Here is a 22,433-nt window from a genome sequence, read left to right as displayed (position 1 = left end):
CTTAATCCTGTTACTCATTTTCACACAAACAAGTTACCTTTTGCGATCAACCAAATTCTTTATGACATTCCAAATTTTATTACCTCTATTATGATGAATCAAATTATATCACTATATTATATTTTTAGAAAAAAATATATTATATCTGATTTATAATTTCAATATTTATTTATTTTTCAAAAAAATATTATACAATACATTAAAAACGTGTTTAATGTATAAATATATATATATATATATATATATTTGTATATTAATAAAAATATTTTTTAAAATTTTAGTATATTTTGTATATTTAATATTTTTAAATTTTTATACAGTCGTACAAAATGTTTGGCACTTTCAAAATATTTTCTAAAGATCACTACCCTATATACATAAATTATATTTATATGTAAAGTGTAAAATATATTTTATTATATAAAATATATTTAAACAAATATTTGCATTTTTTATATAATTTTAAGAAAAAGTAACTACATGTAAAAAAATTTATAATTTTATTAATATTAATACAAAATATTAAATGATATGAGAGTAGAGAAACTGTGAGAAGGTTCATAACCCAAACTTCCAACTAGTAATTTAAGAGAATAAGTGTCAATCTAAATGTTCTTCAAGAATTATAACAACATTAGATAATTTCATTCTAGAAGCAATGATTCACATCTTCAATGAGAAAAGAACATTAGTAAAATAAAAAAATCTTATTCTAACTATATATTCTTTTAAGTTACATTATTTTTTTTTAAATACATCGAAGTGATTTGAATATATCATCTGTGTATTAATACAATAACAAACCAGTTAAAGAGACAAAAATGTGCACAAATATTAATACATGTACAATTTACCACTATATAAATTATGATAATGATGATAAATCACCGACAATGTCGATATGAGATAACCATTATCAAGAAGTAATTATAAGTCATTTATGCAATTGTTAAAACTTCCTAAATCGATATATATGTCGAAAGATAATCCTTTTTAGAGTTAGTGATCAATTAAAATAAAATTTGAGAGTAAATAAATAGTCTGGTACAAGTTTAACTATATTCATACTCATATCCAAATGTAAAAATCAATACACGTCTACTATTATACACTATTATTGTAGGCAAATATTGTACGCAATTATAAGTAATGTTTGGCACTTTCAAAATATTTTATCACTACCTATTTACATAAATTATATTTATATGTAAAGTGTAAAATATATTTTATTATTTAAAATATATTTAAACAAATATTTGCATTTTTTATATAATTTTAAGAAAAAGTAACTACATATAAAAAAAAGTTTATAATTTTATTAATATTAATACAAAATATTAAATGATATGAGAGCAGATAAACTGATTGTGAGAAAGTTCATAACCCAAACTTCCAACTAGTAATTTAAGAGAATAAGTGTCAATCTAGATGTTTTTCAAGAAGATAATTTCATTGTAAAAGCAATGATTCACAACTCCCATGAGAAAAAAACATGACCGAAATAAAAAAATCCTACACTAACTATATTCTTTGACTACTTAACACTCATTTTTCAATGTTAAGTTGGGATGATTTTGTTTAAATACATCAAAGTGATTTGAATATATCTTGTATTTATTAATACAATAACAAACAAGTTAAAGAGACAAAAATGTGCGTCTATATGAATTATAATTATATTAAAAACACATAATTTTGTAAAAAAAAAATTGTTGTTGTAGTATAGTGGTAAGTATTTCCGCCTGTCACGCAGGTGACCTGGGGGTTCGATCCCAACAAATATTTTATAAAAAAAACTAATTTTTTTTATTGTTATTATAATTATTAAAAATATATATATATATATATATATATTTTTTTTTATATAAATATTTTTTAAATAAAAATATACATGTGTTGTTATTTTTTATTTGTGTAAGTTTATTTACTATATGAAAATAAAATAATTGAACATATTATTTATTATACATTATATGAAAGTTATGTTTTAATAAAATATTTTAAGAGTAAATCATTGGTCTGGTATACCATTTAGTATAATAGGTAAACACTCAATATAAAAATAATAAAATGAGGTATAAGTTTAACTATAATAATTATCAAATTATACGCAATTATTGTATGCAATTATGATACGATTAAAAAATCACAACAGTATATATTTCATTATGATGCGATTAACTATAATAACTTCATTATATATTTCTTATTGAGTGATATAAATCACAACAGAATAAAAAATCTTCATTTTTTTATCGTTTTCTTATATACAATTTTCTTATATCATTCATTCTCATACAAAATTGAAGTTTGGGTCTCATCCCATAGCGGTTATACTCATATAGACACTCATCTCCACTTCACACCATTTTAAATATTAATTAAATATTTTTTCATAAAATATGATATTAAATAACCATTACACATTATAATATTGTTAAATATAAATAGTTAAATGGTTATAAGAGATAGTGGAAATTTGTATAGAGTAAGAAAAATTATTTAAAATAAAATTAAATTAAAAAATCAAGGAAAAAACAAAAAAATAAAATTTTCAAACTATCTACTAAAGTGAGAAATTACACAAGTTATCTAATAAACTAAGTTGTAGGTGACTGTGTGATTAGAATGAGATATTTTCTATAGTATGTATGAGTAAAAATATATATATTTTAATCTATTTATTTATATATATATATAATATAATTTTGTGTTTGTTGTTGTTTTGGATAATTGTGGTTGTGGTTGTACTTTATATAATAACAAATGTTTATACATGATTAGGAGGTGACCCTGAAATTAAGTAATTAATTTCACATGTTAAAAATATTTTATTTAGAACGAAGGTATATATTAATTTAAAAAAAAACCTTAAAAATGTAAATCATACAAAATAATGTATATATAGGTTTAAACGTGATTATGTGTTACTTTAGTAGTTATAAAATATGTGATTATTGTCTTACTTATATTTTCCGTGAATGGAATGCGTGTGTGGCTGATAAGTTGGTTAATTAGGATTTATTCATAGAGAATTATTTTATTGGTATAACAGACTTTCATATAATCTGTTATTAAAATTCTTTATGAATAAATATAATCTACTTATCTATCGTTTTTGTTAAGAGATGAGTTTTGGTCTAATCATTCTATATTTTTGTAATTTTTATTTTTTTAATAATACATTTTTCATGTAATAAGAGATATTGTTGTTAGTGATGTCAAGTTGCATAATAATAATGTCTAACATAAAAACTTTTATAAAAAAATACTACTTTTAATATTCAATACCCCTTTAAGATAGATAAATATTTTTGTTTTTATGGATCTTTAAAAACAAATAATTATAACAACTTAAGCATTTATATATTCATCCAAATTAAAAAAATAATTTATTGTAAAAAGAATTGAAGTTTTTGAAATAATAATATTTCTAAAAAAGTTTATTGCAAAAATCACATTATTTTGTAAAAAGATAATAATAAGTCTTGAGCTAGAATTAAATTGCGTTTTTATATAAAAAATGTAACTGAAGTTTAGATATGACATGAGGATTCCTTATACAATGACAGGTAGGTTCCACCAAAACAATCAATAGTAACAAAGAACAATTCTTACATAGATTCATTTATCAATGGAATCATTAATAATGTCTACAGAAAAAAAAAGAAGTTCTATAGGGTTTTATTTTAATTTAAGTAAATACTTTACAATTTTATAATTTTACAATGCTATTTCTCGAACTCAATAATGCAATATAAATAAAATATGAAAATATAGGCAATGTGTAATTTTGTAAAATTAATTTAACTAAAATAATTTTAAAGTCAAGTGATTCATATTTTTATTTTTTTTAAATAGTTAATAATAAAATTAAGTAGTTTTTTTTGCTACAAGGAAAAAACTAAAAATTAGAAAGAGTCTTTTAAGTAGAAAGGTGTGCATCCTAGGAATAGGAACTTCTTCACCAGGATTGCTTCCCTGTGAAAGGATATCCATTAACACCAATAATTATTTTTATTTAAAATCTTATATCCTAAAACCAAATATTAAAATTCTACCTTCATTTATTTTATTTAAATTTCATTTTTTTGTCTCCTTTAATTTTGATATGTGATTTTGACTTCTTTTTTATCTTAGTATCTTAAAGTTTCGCAATTTTGGGATGGTGCTAGTTTTTTTTTTAATACAAATTCTTACTTTTTTATTTTGGTCTGGTTCAATTTTTTATTATTAATTTATTTATTTAAGGTTCATAAAAAATAATTTAATTCAATGAATAAATTGATGCAAACAAAATTGTAGACTTTTAAAATATGAAACACAATAAAAAAAATCAATATTGTAGATAAAAGTTAAAAGAGTATCAAAATCATAATTCATCCTTCTGGTCCACTTTTGATGAAAGTTATAAGAGAAACAAAATTATAACTGATTCCATCAAACTTGAAATTCATTGTCAAATCTGATATTTTTCTCTTTCTATCTGTCTCTCTCACACGCACACAATTTTTAGGAAGTAATTAGATTATATATTAATATTAAATCTTAGTTTTTAATGATTCGGGGAGTGAACTATACAACTGAAAGTGTTAATAGCATTTTTTATCTTTGGAAATGGTAAGGGTGTTAATATAGCAAAAATATATTTAATCAGAACACAAAATTTATTTTTTTTTCAATATATTCCATTGAGATTGATTAAAGAAATAATGCATGATTAAATTGTATGTCTCACGTGATTTTCATTATTTTAAATTCAAGATTCCCAGACATTTTTAAATACATAACGTAAATTCATTACACAGAAGAGGCATGAGAATTTTACAGATTAGGTGAAATTTACATTGAGTTTAGAATTATTATAAAAAAAATATATTAATTGTTAACTAGTTAAAACTACTTTAAATATATGCATAGTTTTTAAATTATCACAGATTTAATCAATTTTATCAAACGTAAAAATATCAACATTATGTTTATCCTTTGATTAATAATTCATGTTTTTAGAATTGTGAACAAAACAAACATGTATATAGTAATTATCTAACTTATATAATGAATGTCAAACCCACATTTTTGTAGGATGTAGATGAGTTCCAAACTTTTACAAAATTATATTTGATGGAAAAAGTAAGTCTTATACTAATTAAAAAAATAAACTTTGCTTAATATATAAGTCCATTTAAAGTTTTTTTTATATAATAAAATATAGAATGAAGGATTATATATATATATATATATATTATGTACACACACAATATGTAACAATGTAAACATTTTGTAATTACTATTTGGTCTATTTAAGGCAATGAGAAAATAAGATTCTTACTCTTTTAAAGGTTTTATAATATGATAAATTTTTAAATTGGATGTCACAACAATTAAATAGGTTATGTTCAAGTTTTATCTTTTAAACGAAATTTGTACCTAGTCTAACATATCTTCATCTTTAGTTAGAAGGTAAATCTACTTAAAATAGTCAATTAAATTTTATAATAAAAATTAATTATCAATCAAAAGTGAATAAAAAGTTGGCATCTACGCTATATTATGAAAAAATATATAATATGTAAATTATAATCTAATTAATTTATTTAATTAAATAACGAGTTTAAATAAGTAATTTTATTTTTAATAAATTATAATTATCTTTCATTTTTATAAAAAGAAAATAAATGTCTTTATTCTCCTCAAATATAAATCCCATTGGAATGAAGTGTCTATACGTAATGGATATAATAAATTTTTTTACACTTTTGTATAATATGTAAAAGATGAAAATGTTTTTAATTTTTGCAATATCTTTTAATGTAGTTTCTTTTGGTCCTTCCTCATTTCTTTTAATTACTACTCATTCAGTTATATCTATTTTTTTATCCTACATTCATTACTTACGTTTTTTTCATTCAAAAAGTTAACATGTTACATTTTTAGAGCCTTAAGAAGAATGACTTATACCTTAAGAATGACTTAAGAATGACTTATAGATTGTGGAAATTTCACAATATTTTTTTTTATGTAAAAATGACTTTCAAACTGTACATTTAAATTATATAATTCAAAAGTTTTTTTCATGAAATAATTACTCATTGTCTAATTTAAATGTTAAAAATAACTTTCAGTAATTCATAAGTAAAAAAATAGTTATAAATCATAATGGAAGTAAAAAATTGTGTAATTTTTTTTTCATATAAAAAATGACATCTGAATTGCAAAAAAGTGAGAGAAAAAAATTCAATCCAAAAGTAAGAAACAACTTAGGCATTGTACAACTTTAAGTCATTTTTTCATAAACCATAAGGTAAAGTGAATATTTTCTTATGGGTGTTTCTTCCTACACCCGTACCATTTTCTTCCTACACCCCTACATTTACATTTTTTAAAGTACCAAAACTAATTTTGTAATTTATATTTGAAAAAACACCATTATGGTGTTTATAGATTTCTAGAAATTGGGTTCCGGGATATTTATGAATTACTGGTTCCGAAATGTATTTTTCGACTTATAGATTAGTGGATCCAGAAAGTATTTTTTGACTTTTGATGTTTGGTTGTGGTTTTCAATAGTTTGTTGGAATTTCATGGTAAGATGTTAATTTGTAGAAGTATGGACAATACCGGAAGATTTGTTGAACTTCACTATTAATCAATTTTAAGACTCATTGGAAAATATAAACATTTATATCCAATTGCCAAAACTTGATCTTCATATGTAGTTTGGTGTTGTAATCGAATTCATAAATCAATAAGTTTTCAACCGTGACCCATCCACTAAATTGTACAATATTAAAGAGGTGTAAAAGAAACACTCGAAGTATAATATTAAAGTGAATGAGTCATTATTGACAACTTATGAAAACCATGTGGGCCTATGATGTGTGTGAATGTCCGCAAATAATGACATGAACGACGATGATTATTCATATCTTTTATGTTTTTAGTTGTATTTCTGTTTTGTAATTTGATGAAGCTACATATTGTTTATATTATTATTTTAGTATTTTAAAGGATAATGGAATTAGTTATTATACAATCGTGAGTGAATTTGTTTTTCCGTATTTATAATAGCCACAATGTATGTTTATATATTAATTTATGAATTTGATTACAACCTTATAATTACATATGAAGACCAAATTTTGACGATTGCATAAGAATGTTTATGTTTTTGTTTTTTAATGAGTCCTAAAATTGATTAATATTGAAGTTCAACAAATCCTTCGCCATTGTTCATACTTTTACAAATTTACATCTTACCATGAAATTCCAACAAATTATTGAAAATCACAATCAAACATCAAAAGTCAAAAATATATTTTGGATCCACCAATCCATAAGTCAAAAATGTATTTTAGATTCACCAATTCATAAGTCAAAAAATATACTACAGATCTACCAATCCATAAGTCAAAAAATTAATTTCGGAAACCTATAAACCCATAATGATGCCTTTTCAAATAAAAATAACAAGGTATATTTTAGTATTTTAAAAAATGTAGGATGCTGGAAAGGGGTGCAGGAAGAAACACCCTTTTCTTATTTATGAGGTGCATAAGAAAAGACAAGGGTGTAGAAAAAAATACCCATGCGTACAAGTAGCCCAAGCCCAATAAAGTACAAATAAAACCAAAGCTTGTGCTATTTACAATTCCTCTACTTACTAACTTCTTTCCATTTCCTTATTTTATTTGTAAAAAATTACTTTATTAACCTAAAGTTTACCAGTTATTTAAAATAGTTTTGTTCACACACTCCCCTCATTTCCCATTTTCTTCCCTTTCACTTATTTTCTATATTTTCTTTCACTGTTGAAAATGAACAATCATGGTCAATATTTTTCACTTATAGAAGCTCAATTTTGATAAAAATATTTTATACGAACAACCGAGTTAATAGAATTGTACTGAAAAAGATCAAGGCAAGTTTTATACATTTCATAAAAAAAGTATAAAAAAATTGGTAAGAAGGATTCACATGACAACCAAAGAGGATTATTAAAAATAGAGTGCAGGGTGTACATATATTTTTATATAAAATGGTGATAAAATAAAAATACAAAAAGGATTGTAAATAGAAGTTTAGTAAGTATAAGTAGCAAAAGCCTAGAAGTAAATACAAAATAACATTTCTCGTTAACTAATCAAGGAAGAAAAATTCTATAATTGTTTATTTGCTGTTCTTTTATTTTTATTTACTTATTAAAGAAATAAAACAATATAATTTTTAATGTTTCCAAAATATCAAATGTATTTGATTTTTAATTTACCTAGAACATAGACTCGTAGTAATAAATGGTACGATCTGATCTGATGTATTTTTTCTAGATGTAATGAATTAGGTGCATTTTTAAACTGTCGCATTCTAATAGCACAAAGTTACAGAAAAAAAAGTGTTATTTTTGTCAACATTTTTTTGTGTATTAGTAGACTATTATTATGAATATTTTCATACAACCCTACAATTATGAATATTAAAATAGTAACCATTACAAGGTTAAAAATATAATATAGATAATAAACAAATTCCATGCTAACAAATAGTCATAAAGTAATAAGAGTTGTGTAAAAAATAAAATAAAAATAATATAATTATATAACTTTATGAAAAATAAATTATTTTAACAGTGATAATAGAAAAATCTAAAATAATATTATAAGGAAATAAATATTATAAAAAAATAATATAATAAACAATATTGTGATAATATATATTAAATATTACAAAAATGAAAATTTTAAAAGTATTAATAAAAGACGCGTTAAATTGAAAAGAAAAATATATTTTTCTGAAATAATAAATACATTAACATGTATGACGTGTAAAAAATAAATTTATATATTAAATTTAAAATGAAGATTAAAACATGTTAAAATTCAAATTATCTAAAAAATAAAATCATTCATGTAAAAAATATTTTACATAGAGATCATATTTTACATTTGTAATAAATATTGTAATATGGAGTTATTTTTAATTATTGATAATTTTATAAAATATTAAAACCTTTTTTAAAAAGATAACAAATTTATAGAAATTAAAAATACTAAATTATTATTATAAATAATTTCTAAAAATGTTTTTAGGTAAGATGATTATTTTTAAAATATAAACAAACTAATTTAAATTTCTTCTAAAATAATATTTTAACTTATAAAAAAATCATTTTATTTTTGTTATTATCTTAAGAGGGCTTAAAAGAAACTTGTTTAAAAATACTGTCTTTTATCTCCCAATTTGTTTCTCTAGAATCTACCTCGTGTTTCTATTTCCCTCTATTTTCTCCGCTTTCTTTTCTCTTCTCTCTTAACAAATTTTTTCTTTTATTTATTTATTAAGTTTGTAGATCCCTTTTCTTTTTTTTTTACCTCTACATTTTTTAGGCTTAAATATGTTTTTATTTTATGCAAAATGAAAGAATATTTGGTACCAATTGTGATGTTCTTGGACTGAGAGATCGAGAACTCAAGAGACTAAAAAGCCGTCAAATCGAAAATCTCTTAGTCTGTTAAATAGTATATGATTAATGAGATTTTGATTGTAAGCATGAAATTATAAAACAGTACACAATATTTATACTGTATTAGTAATATCAAAAACCAAAATTTAGGCTCAAAATAGTAGGTGTAAACTTAATAAATATAAGTACAAATAGTAAAAGGACAATAAAACTGATAAAACCCAATAGTATAAATAAATGACTTGATTAACATGTAAATATAGTATTTATTAGAGGAATAATCACTTAATTAAACTGATTTTCACTTTATCAACGGAGTATCTATCCAAGAAAATCGAGAGACTATGAAGAAGAGAAATTATTCAAAGTACATCTATACATAATACAAATGGAGAGGACTCTCAGAGTAAGTTTAAACACGTGTCCTCTCCACAAAATTTCAAACAAAAAATATAAAAACATTTAATACGAAAAGTAGAAAAAATTTCACCATTCAACACAATACACTTGGACCAACCAAAACGTGTCACATAACACTTTTTAAAAGTAACTTTTTTTTTTCTCATTCTGTTTCGATTCCCTTCTCTCTATCATATTTTGTTTTCTCCATCCTCTCTCTGAAACTCTCTTTTCTCTGAAACCCTAATGACAACCCTTCTGCCCTCGCTTCTCTCCTTTTCCTTTACTCATTTTCACCATTTTGGCAACTGTGTCACTCATACGGAACTTCAAAAGGGTTAAGTGCTTCACATTTGGCCCAAAATCAATGTCTTCAGAATCGAGGATTAGGGTTCCGTTCTTCTCTCAACAAAGCTTAAATTGGGGTCTTTTCCGCAACTGTGTTTGCAGAAGAATCATAAATCACAAACAAGGTAATGTTTATTCAAATTCAAATTTGATTTCGGATGAATTGTGGCACCTTTTTCGGACTACATATACCTCCTTTTGTAAGAGTAAGAAGAAGAGTAAAGGTGAAACAGTAAAAGTGAATATTATTCAATCAAAGTGTGTTTACATAGGGCTGAACCTTATAGTTATATAGGGGAAGAGCCTATGTAAAAGACCCACTACAACAAAAAATTACTCCTATGTAACAACACTCACAGTATTATATCTAACACCTCTTATGGATTGATTTTGCACTCCATGAACGAGGTAATCTTTTATACCATTTCTTCATCTCATTCTCACATTTCTACTATATTTTTGATATTTTTTGTACTATTAAAGTTTATTGCTTTTATCTTTTCGACCGATTCTCTTGATCTATTTTATGGTTTGTTTTTGACATTTTTGGTTTTCTGTTTCTTACATGTTTTCGTAACTAATGCAATTTATAGATTTTTTCTGATCAAAGTTTCTTGCTTTTATCTTTTTTTCCGATTTTCTTCATTTCTTTTACCATTATTTCTTTTGTGTTGATCACATTTTTTGTTCTTTGTCTGTTACGTTTTTTCGCATTTTCTAGGATTTTCTTATCAAAGTGTCTTGCTTTTATCTTTTTTACCAATCCTCTTCATCTCTTTTATGTTTTTTTTTCTCAAGTGTTTTTTGATGCAGTTTTTTTATTTATTTTCTGTTCAAGATTCTTTCATTCTGTACATCTCTTTTTTCTCAAGTGTTTTCTGTGTTTTCTATTGCAGTTTTTTTTTTGTATTTTTTTGTTCAAGATTCTTGCTCATTTTGTACATCTCTTTTATCTCAAGAGTTTTCTATTGCATTTTTCTTTTTGTATTTTCTGTTCAAGATTGTTACTCATTCTGTACATCTCTTTTGCTCTTTTTCATTTGTACCAGTTGTGTTCCAGTTTTGTAAGACATATGTTCATGAAATTTCTATTTATTTCTTGCTTTTGATATTTTAAATTTTTCATCTCATTTGTTTTTCTGTTTATCTCATACTTTTTTTTCAACCATTTCATCTGCAGGTTTTCAATCCAGTTTTGTGCTTTTGATTAAAGTTTGAAAAGGTTTAAGAGGTGAATGTGTTGGTGTATTATTAGCTTTCATTTTATTATTATTTTAATTATTATTATTATTTATTCTTTTATATTTTCAAAATTTACAATTCCAAGATTTTTAATTACTTTCTGATTTTTTTTTTATAAAGTTTTCGTGTTAGGCATCACTATGCAACTTGACATCTCAGCTGACACCTCAAGAAACAACAATCATCTGCCATCACATGAAAAAAAAAATATTATTAAAAAAAAAAATAAAAATAAAAATACAAAAATATGGGGGGACTAGACCAAAACCCATATGTTAACACAAACGATACATAGGTAGATTATACCTATTCATAAAGAATTCTAAGAACAGACTAGCTGGGAGTCTATTATACCAATAAAAAGATTCTCTATGAATAAATCCTAAATTAGCCAACTTATCAGCACACGCATTCCCTTCACGAAAAATATGAGTTACCCTAAACCTGATAATTACTTTCTGATTTATATATTATTTTTCTGACTTCTGCTGCACACTTATTTTCAATTCCAATATTATTATTATTATTACTCTTCAAATATTTAATTTTTCAGATTTTCTAAATTTACAATTCCAAAATCATTAATTATCTTTCTGATTCATATATTCTCATTACGTCTGAAGTAGATTTTGACTGTGCAGACTTCAATTGCAATTCCAATATCATTATTAATACCATTCTTTTATTTTTTTTCTCTGGTCTTTTGCATTCTAACAATTCTCTTATTTTAGTGTGTTCTTATACTATGTCAAACTACAACCACACATCCTACCTCCATAAAAGTGAAGTAAATTACAAAGATCTCATAAGAACACCTCCGAAGCCTTCGATAAAATTCGGGTATGGATGGAGAGAGTTCTGTCAAATTCATGTATTTCACAAAGGTAATAAGTTGATCTTTGAGGCCAGGATAATCCCTAATAATATTAGGGTATTGTTAGTGTTATAATACTCAATATTTTTTTTTTCTAAATCTAATTTGACAATATATTTTTGCTAAGACAATGTTTCGTTTCTTTTACTATTTTAAGTTTCGTTCTTTTTGGTTTGAAGTTGTGTGTTTGATTTTAATTTGGCAATAAAATTATAATATGAAATTATAATTTAAGGTTTACAATAAAATAATGTAATAATTATTTTCTGATTCTTATACTATTTATACATATAATATTAATTTTATTGAAGTATATAATTTAATAATAATTTCATAACATTTATACCTATACTTATATATAAGAATTTTTTTTATTGTAATTATTTTTAATATGTACAATACAATAATAATAAAATAGAAGTTCGTTCTGATTATAGAAATATTAGGGCCGCATTCATTTTTCATTAAATATTAAGTAATTATTTCATTAAATAAACACATTAAAAAATCAATTTTTTTAATAGAATTAAAGAAATGATAAAATTAATTTGTGTATTATGTATTTTAGTTTAGGATTTAGGCTTTAAAAAATAAAAATAAAAATACACATATGATAGTAATAAAAAAAATAAAGATATAAAATAATGATAAAAAAATATAGAAATACACATGTTAATAATCTATACTTTTAAAATACATGTACAGAAATTATACTTATAATAATATGAAATTATAATTTAATGTTTACTTTAAAATAATGTAATAATTAGTTTTTGATTCTTATAGTTGTTTAAGGTAATTACTTCGTCATTTTTTTTCTATTTCTGAAAGTACTCACAGTATAATCTTTTATGTATGCGTTTAGGATTTTGTCTATGGAAACAAATTTAATTACAGTAGTCAACAAATGAATATTAAATATAAAGGAAAAATTTAAAATAAATAAATAAATATTAAATATCAAGATATAAAAATAAATTTAAATATAAATATTAAATAACTAAAATCAATTAGATTAAATATGAAATATTAAATAAGGAGGGGTATGAATGGATATTTGAATTGAAATGACAGTGATTATTAATGTGTATTGGTATTTAGAAAAAATTGTAAAATAAAGCTATAGGTATAGATAACATAATTACACACAGTGTAAAATAAAAAATAACAATAGTAATAATAATAAAAAAAGTAAAAATATTAATAATAGTAATAATAAAAATAATAATCTCGTAGCACAATGTATAATAAATAAAATTTTAAATAAATAAAACTTATAAGTTTTTCAAAATTTTAAATAAATACAAAATCTTAAATTAATTTATTTTTAATATATAAAAATATTAAATGAATAAAATTTATAAAATTTTCAAAATCTTAAATAAATATAAATTCATAATTTTTTAACTTTCCTACTTAAATAATAATCTAAAATAAATACCAAATCTAAATTTTACTTAAATAAAAATATGAAAAAAATTAAATTTCTAAATTATTCAAAATCTAAAATAAAAAAATCTAAAAATTTATAATGTCATTCTTAAATAAAAATAAAAAATCAATAAAATTTATAAATTATTCAAATTTTAACTAAATACATATCCTAAATTATTTAATGTCATTATTAACTAAACATTTAAATTAATTAAATTTCTAAAATTTTCAAATTTTTAAATAAATAAAGATCCTAATTTATTTTATTCTCTACTTAAATAAAAATGTAAAATAAATATAAAATCTAAATGATTTAATGCTTTACTTAAATAAAAATCTGAAATAAGATTCATAAAAAATAAAGAAACATACATTTTATTCATTCAATTTAATTTAATGTATTTAATTTTAATTTTATATTAATATTATTTATTTTACACTAACATTGAAGTACTATAAGATATATTAAACCTGATATAAATGTACTGGACGTACTTACTTGCTAAGAGATGAATATAATTCTATTATTTTTTAGGAACAATTTAATTAAATAGTACATGGAGCATTTGGAAATTATTGTAATCTTCACCGTAGAAAATTAATTTTGGAAATTATTGCAATTTTCACTAGAGAAAATTAATTCCGTTTATATTTGTTTAATTATGAAGTTTTGTTAACCTAGATGCTAAAGTTATGTAATTTAAATGTTATTTTGTATTTTTTATTTCAGTATATTATTTTATAATTATTCTATTGGACTATTATAATTTATTTAATTTAATAAAAAATAATTCAAAATTTATAAATGTCAAACATATTTGTAAATAATTATTATGTCAACTATTTTATACGTAAAGTCTTTCTTTTATAATAATAATAATAATAATAATAATAATAATAATAATAATAATAATAATAATAATAATAATAATAATAATAATAATAGTAAAATATTAATAATAGTAATAATAAAAATAATAATCTCTTACTACATATTATCTTAGCACAATAGTATAATAAATAAAAAAAATTTGCACAATCATATAATAATAAATAAAAAAACAAATAAATTTTAAATTAAATGAATATTAAATATAAAGATAAAGATATAAAAGAAATAAATAAATATAAAGATATAAATATAAATATTAAAGAATTAAATAAATTAAATAATTAAAATCAGTTAGATTAAATATTAAATTAAATATGAAATATTAAATAAGCAGTGTATGAATGGACATTTGAATTGAAATTGATTGAAATGACAATTGTTATGGTTATGATTATGATTATGATGTGTATTGGTATGTGTAATATTTATGTATATGTATAAATATGTGTATTGGTATTCAGAAAAAATTGAAAAATAAAGCTATAGGTATAGGTAAATTAATTACGGTATAGATATAGGTAAATAAAATAATAATAATAATAATAATAATAAAATAATAGTAATAATAAAATAATATAGCACATACTGTCATAATAGTATAATAAATAAAATTTATAAGTTTTTCAAAATTTTAAATAAATAAAAATCTTAAATTACTTTATTTTTAATTTAAAAAAATATTAAATAAATAAAATTTATAAAATTTCAAAATCTTAAATAAATATTAATCCATAATTTTTTAACATTCCTACTTAAATAATAATCTAAAATAAATACCAAATCTAAATAATTTAATGTTCTACATAAATGAAAATATAAAATAAATTAATTTTTTAAATTATTCAAAATCTGAAATAAATAAAATCCACAAATTTTATAATGTCATTCTTAAATAAAAATCGAAAATCAATAAAATTCCTAAACATACAAAGAGGCTTGTTATGCGATGAGACTATTAGAAGATGATAAAAAATGTACTGATGCCATTATAGAGGCCAACAACCTTGCTTCAGGAATTCAGTTGAGAAGATTTTACACTGTTGAGAAGATTTTAGACAATATTGACAATTGTAAAAAAATGGATGAAGATACTACGTGAAATTATGGAAACATTGCAAAGTCTTGAAACTTACAGAGAATATATGAAATTAAGCAGTGAGAAATCAATGCAAACTACAAAAGAAATAAAAGAGTTTGTTGATTGAGATATGGACTTAAATGAGTTGAGATAAGTAACTATTGAAATACTAAAAGACACTTTAATTCTACATGTTGAACAACCTTTATTACACTTGGTTAAATTTGTTTATCTAGGCTACATGTAGAATCTTACTCTGATGGATTTTTTGATGATGGTGCAATACTATGTCCTACTATAGAATGTGTGGACGAAGTGAATGAGTTCATTTTATCTTTAATCCCGGAGAAGAAGTTAGTTAGTTAAGTTCAAACACCCCTTGCCAGTCTGATGAAAAAAAATGTTCAAGCTAAGTGGTTTACGACTGAATTTTTAAATAATATCAAATGCTTGGGAATTTCTAATCATTGTGTTAAATTAAAAGTTGGAGTTCCAATAATACTTCTAAGGAATATTGATCAAGCCAATGGACTTTGCAATGAAACAAGATTACAAGTAATTCACTTGGGGAAGAATGTTATTAGTGCCAAAGTTATTACTGAAAAAAATATTAGTGATAACTTCACAATATCTTTTTGCTTTGCTATGGAAATAAACAAAAGTTAAGGTCAAACACTTATTTTTAATTTGAGTCATAATACTTTTATTTTTATCCATTTGATATATTTTTAAATTATTTACTAATAATTCATATAATTTTGATTTATAATTGTAATTGACTATACCTCATGTATAAATTTATTATTATAATATTATCATTTAAATATTAAATATTTAAAATATTCCCGTGTGTTGCACGGGTCAACATGAAGTAAAAAAGAGAGAAATAACGTAAAGTGTTGAAATATTTGTGAAAGTCCTATAAACACCAATATTTTGTTTCCTTTATTTCTTGTCATTGTAAAATTTGAAGACATTATTTTTAATCCTAACAAAATCATTAATTTGGGTTTTAATCTTTGCACAATATTTTTTTTTGTTTTCATCCCTCATAATGTGAATTATGTTTTTCAATATTAATTTTTCTCCAGAATATATATTTTACAATAGGTAAATAACATGTAATATATAATTTTTTTTAAATCACTCGCTTAATCAGTGTAACATAAGATTAAAAAAGAATGTTGAATTTCAGACAGGCTAAATGTAAATTCTTTTTAGATCACAATAAAAAACAAGCCTATTTAGATATTTTGTAGGGACTGGAAATACATTTTTTTTTCCTTTCTTTGCGTCTCTTCTATCTCTTATATATTAATATCGATGTAAAAAGTTTGATTGAAAATTGTTGATATATATTTTAATTATTAATAATTATTTTATATTAAATATTGTAACGATTTTCTATTTAAAAATAACTAATATTTTTAAATATATTTTTATGTAGTATATTATATTACCTAAATATAGATTTAAACTTAAGAAAATTGATTTGGTTTATTGTAACACAACATTTTAAAGATAAAAAAATTTAAATTTCAAACATTTTAAAGCTTAAAATATTCCATCCAAACGCAAATGGGTAAAGTGTTTTTTAATGATATAAGGAAATAATAAATATTTATTGTTGATAGTGCATTTGAAGGTTTATTTATGAAATTGTGTAGTTTTATTATGCAAAGATGCTAGGTAAATGTGATTTAAAATGATACTATATATTAATTACTTTGTGGGAAGAGAAAACGTAATTATGGTATATATATCTAAAAAGCGTGTGATGGAGGGAACAAATTAAGGAGAGACAAAAGGTTGGAAGTGAAACATCAACATCAGTTAAAATTGTCCCAAATAAGAGGCATGCATATATATATGTGGACGGTCCATATTGATGATTGTTAAAGGTTCTCCAAGAGAAAATTCCTACTGGACCAAAGGAAAAAGGACTGGTTCACAATTGCACTTTGCTACTTTGCTAATTTCCTTCACATAATAGCTAACATGAAAATGACGCTAACCAATTAAGCTTTGCATTTACGTCTCATGCATCACCCACATTATACTTTTCATCTTTTTTTTGGTACTTTATATATATGTAATCTGATCGACCATCAAATCATTAATACCTGCGTCAAATACCAAACTCCAAAATAATCTGCCCTACATATTTTCCATAACAATACACTGCCACCAAATTAAAGTAAAGAAGAAAAATAATAAAGGGAAAGAAGGTTACAAATTACAGTGATGACAAGTATCAGTAAATGATATCTAGTTATGGGATAGAAGGAGGTTGAGAGGTTCTGGAGAAAATTCTCTGTCCTGGTGCAAGGATAGCCATGGGATCAAAACTGGCCTTTCGTTCCACAAATCTGCTCCATTGTTTCCCAAAGTGTTTCATCCAATCCTCCCGTGACTGGTAATTGGGAAAGTATAGCTTGAAATCAAGGCCTCTGCTTGTGCAGAATTGAATAATCTCATTATTTTGCGCCACCAAGAGTTCAGCTGGTGGACCCTTTGGAGGTGGTGGGCTGAATCGGAGCAACGCTACTATGTAGAAGATGTCACTGTCAGGCACCACCACTGAGTGACGATTATCCCACCTGTTTCATTTCAAAAACAATGACAAAAAGGCCATAATTTTTTTGTTATTGCTCTTCCTCTCTGTTGAAATCAATATTTAGACAACATACATAAGAGTAGTATATTTAGACAACATACATAAATAAATTTGTATGCTCAATTAATGCATGAGGTCAATTGACTTCAACCTATGATTATGCATCCTACTAATCCCCACCCAGATTGTTCATGGGGACCCTCGATCGAAGAACCAAATTCCTCCCCCACCAAGAGCCCCATCAAACTTTAAATCTCCTATATAGAACCCATACAATTCCGGAATCACTGTCTATTAGTAACACTCACCATGATAGCTACACTGCTTGGAATCAATTGATATTTCAATTTACACTTCCCATTTTACCCTCTCAGATCAGCCACAAGAATACATACACATTCTTGATGCAACAGATGAATACATCGTTCAGAAAAAAATTCAAATAAAAAAGGCAGGATTGTTTCAGGCGGGCCCCACTGTATCTTTGCTCCATGCAGAGGTACATCCGTACAGGTGTATAGCTTGCTTATTCGGCAACCTAACAGGGCTGCAACAACAACAAACTAAGGGTGGATGATACGGGAAAAACGTATGCATCATCGAGACAAGAAGAAGGAGTGTCATAGGGTACGGACAAGCAGAGAGTAAGATGGTACAACCATGACAATGAAGAGCTTATGATTTCCTATTGACGACCAAAATATGGTACAGTTGATGGTTACCTCTAGGGTCCCATTATGGCTGACCTCAAGTAGTAACAAATATTTGATACTCACCCTCAAAATCTTAACCACCCTGTTTGAATCACGGTTCAGCAAACTCACACATCACACATATCGTGCAAAATTAAAGAAAGAAGGGCTCAAGTTATTGATTTTCGTGGCCAAATGTCACACGGTGGGACCTGGTCCATGTCCTTCGCACGTGTTTTGCATAAGAACCTTTGAATATTTTCGTCCTCTCAATCACTCATCTCATCACCTCATCATGATCTTACGTTCAGTTCAATCCCAAGCCTTTTAGGATATACAAAAATAACGGAGTAAAGGTTGTTTTTATGTAACTAAATATGAAATTGTTTGTGAATATATATAGTGTAGGTGATGAAGGGGTAGGAAGGGAAGCAGGAACGTACTTGGTTCGCAAGAGAGGGTAGACTAAAATGGGGCCATCGACCCCGTCCTTGAGAATCTTCTTGAACACCTCACGATCAAAATCAACAATGTTGGACTTGGATACAAAGAGGTTGAGCCAAGGGTGAGGTGCATCCCAGGTGCCGCTGGCTTTTGCGTCCTCCTCCACACGCTTTACACGTAGCAAAAACTCTGTGTAGGTCACATCCGTCTGGAACTTGAGACCCTGAATGAATCGCAGCCGTCCGAGCAATCGATCCACATCCTACAGCGGAGTTAAGTGGTGAATTAGTTTTAGTTAGAGCAACGCAACAACAACATAACGCATACCCAAGATGGAATATTGAGTTGGATTTAGTGTATTGTACTGTATTTAAGGGATGATATAGTAATTGACATTTTGATATTCCAGAAAATGATGGGTTTTTGGCTATTTGTGGAAGTGTGGGGACCCAAACGTCAGCGAGATCTCAATGATCAGCGCTATGGAGCAGCTAGTGATGTTACATTACCATTTTAGCCACAATGGGACAATACCCACAGGTGAAGTACACTCGGTTCCTACGGTAATTTAAACTATGGTGGTAGTGCTTTTTTATATTCTTCGTCAGAAAATCCAATGGAAGATACATCATTGCGGTATCGTCAGTTTTCAGCAACCATTTCACCTTCAGCTTGTGAGACAAATTTATAATCATAACATTCCTAAACAAAAAGGATTAGAACCACAAACCCCCGGACAAAACACATGCTTTCTGGATCTTAACCAACACTCCCCTCCGTTGCTAAATTTCATGTGCGAGTCAGTGATGGTTAACTCAGCTTACATTGACTTTTTACACAGGCCCCACCTATAACAGTACTCTATGGTTGTTGTGCATGCTTTTAACCACAGAACCACTTAGCAACCACCTAGGTCAAAACTCTGGGGGGCCCTCTCAACTATCAGAAATGGCTACTGCTAAGCCTATTCCATCAACAAGGAACCCGCATACAGCAGATCAGAAAATAACGAAAAGAGGATATTAGTTAGTTACTTACCATATCAACACGGGAACGGTAAGGATGATCCGCGTTACCATAGTGAAGACCCAGCTCCAAGCAATACAAAACAGGGCCAGCAGTGGAAGGAATATGAACCGGGTCGAACACCTGTTCCGGTTCCAATGGCACGGTGGGCCATCCATTGGCCGGGTCATCACTGTTCACCAGAACGAACCCTTCCACGTAATCAAAACATTCCTCTACTTCCTCCACCAGCAACTCTGCATCGCCAGCATACTCCTCAAATTCAGAGTAAACCACTCTTATCCACCTCACCTAATTAATCAACTCACACCAAACAAATTTTTTTTTAAAAAAAAGTAAACATAAAGTGTAACGGAGTGGTTAAAATGAATAATAAGTAAATTTTTTTCCACCATTTCTGGAGCCTGTTGGAGAACCACCCTGGCCCTTGTAATAATACCGAACTGTCCTAAGCCACCGAGCGCACCAAAGAAAAGTTCAGAGTTTTGTGTCAGGGAGCAGCACAGCGTTTCGCCTTTGCCTGTTACAACTTCCAATTCCGTTACGTTGGATGTCTGAGGACCGTAACGGAAGGTTTGGCCGCTGACGCCTGCGTAGGACAGCGTTCCACCAACTGTTAAACCGAGATAATCCGTCCACGACCTCGGGGCCAGTCCAACCTCCGAAACGCAGCGTTTAAGAACGTCTTCCCATAATGCCCCTCCCGAAACTTCCAAGTAGGCCGTGCCTTCTATCCAGAGAATCTCAAAAGGCTCCTCCAAGGCACGCATGTCGAGGACCAGTCCCTTCTCCGCCATGGCCTGCCCGTTCACCGAGTGCCCGTTCCCCCGCGCCGCCACCGTCAGACTCGGAGACGCCGCCACGGCTTTCACCACTCTGGCCACATCAACGGCCGAGGAAGGCCTGATCATGGCCAAGGGTTTGACGGACTTTATGCCGCCGAAATCCTTACTAGCGATTCCGGCTGGACCCAATTCGTCGATACTGGCTTGAAGTTCAAGCGCCCTGGAGAGGCTGGCAACTTCGTCGTCTTGCCTCGATTCAGCATCTTTTTCGTGAACGAAGTGTTCCAAATAAGCTAGCATCTTGGGCACTGAGGAAGTTATTTGTTGTGAGGAAACAAAATTTGCATAAGCTGATGAGTGTAGTTCTTCTGCTGTTTCTTCTTCCAGGTGAAGTTCGGCATTAAATAGTGGCTGATTTGGATTTATTTGGAATTTCTTAATAATAATTAAAAAAGCACTAGTGGGTTTTTTTGGATTCATTAGAATTATGACGTCATTTACCCCTTTCAATATTCCGTTGACGCTATGATCCCTTCCACATCAATTGTCTGCCACTTGTGCAAGTTTTTGAATTCCTGAGTTATTATTATATTATTCCCTGAGATGTTATAGTGTGAATCCAGTTTCATGCACTTCCACTCAGCTTCTTTTGTAAACTGTTGACGAACAATTACTATATCTCATCCCATGACAAATAAAATAATCAAAAAGAGTAAAGAGTGTAATATAAACATTATTCAATGCCAAAATGCATGTTATTTGACTCCACTATCCTTCATATATCGTCATTATCTACAATCATTGCAATGGAGAAAAGTTACTCACTCAAAATGGAAATTAGTCAGGTAAATTTATCCGATATGTTGTAAAATTATTCGTTAAACAAATCGTGTGTTAAGATTTACTTTTAATTTATTAAAACTATATGAACATAGAGAACTATTGAAATCTCCGTCTTCCTCCTTCCTCCTTCCTTTGAGCAGGTTGCTAGGGTTTCATTGGGGTTCTTTTCGTCTTCGTGCTACTCCTTCGATTCTCTATCTTGGGTGAATGTCAAATGGAGGAGGTACCTGCAAAAGACAATCTGACACTGAAGTCAGGAAAGGGTGTTAGGTACTCGGGTAGGTGTTCAGTAATAATGA

The 22,433-nt window shown here is 26.4% G+C and overlaps 1 protein-coding gene across 2 annotated transcripts; it reads right to left on the bottom strand.

Moving 5' to 3' along the window:
• Positions 1–17,837: 17,837 nt before the first annotated feature.
• On the bottom strand, positions 17,838–21,681 carry CKX7 (cytokinin oxidase 7). 2 transcript variants are annotated; one of them, XM_068620880.1, is made up of 4 exons: positions 20,899–21,681; positions 20,519–20,797; positions 19,480–19,742; positions 17,838–18,327 (listed from the first exon to the last, which is right to left on the bottom strand). In XM_068620880.1, the coding sequence occupies exons 1-4, from the start codon at positions 21,589–21,591 to the stop codon at positions 18,000–18,002; spliced, it is 1,563 nt and encodes a 520-aa protein (XP_068476981.1). In that variant the 5' UTR covers positions 21,592–21,681; the 3' UTR covers positions 17,838–17,999. The 2 variants fall into 2 exon arrangements, with proteins under 2 accessions (XP_068476981.1, XP_090151916.1); XM_090295790.1 differs by lacking the exon at positions 19,480–19,742 and having other exon boundaries at positions 20,899–21,674.
• Between the last annotated feature and the right edge of the window lie 752 nt (positions 21,682–22,433).

This window comes from Phaseolus vulgaris, chromosome 9, assembly GCF_051622355.1.
Source record: "Phaseolus vulgaris cultivar YP4 chromosome 9, ASM5162235v1, whole genome shotgun sequence".
Taxonomy (NCBI): Eukaryota; Viridiplantae; Streptophyta; class Magnoliopsida; order Fabales; family Fabaceae; genus Phaseolus; species Phaseolus vulgaris.
The sequence above is the reverse complement of the archived record's forward strand: the minus strand, read 5'-3'. Positions and strand labels throughout refer to the sequence as shown.

Coding starts and splice junctions, on each gene's coding strand:
- CKX7 (XM_068620880.1), bottom strand. CDS start 21,591: ATGCTAGCTTATTTGGAACACTTCGTTCACGAAAAAGATGCTGAATCG. Junction 19,743..20,518: donor ACCGTTCCCGTGTTGATATG/GTAAGTAACTAA, acceptor ACTCCGCTGTAG/GATGTGGATCGATTGCTCGG. Junction 18,328..19,479: donor TACCCTCTCTTGCGAACCAA/GTACGTTCCTGC, acceptor GAAATGAAACAG/GTGGGATAATCGTCACTCAG.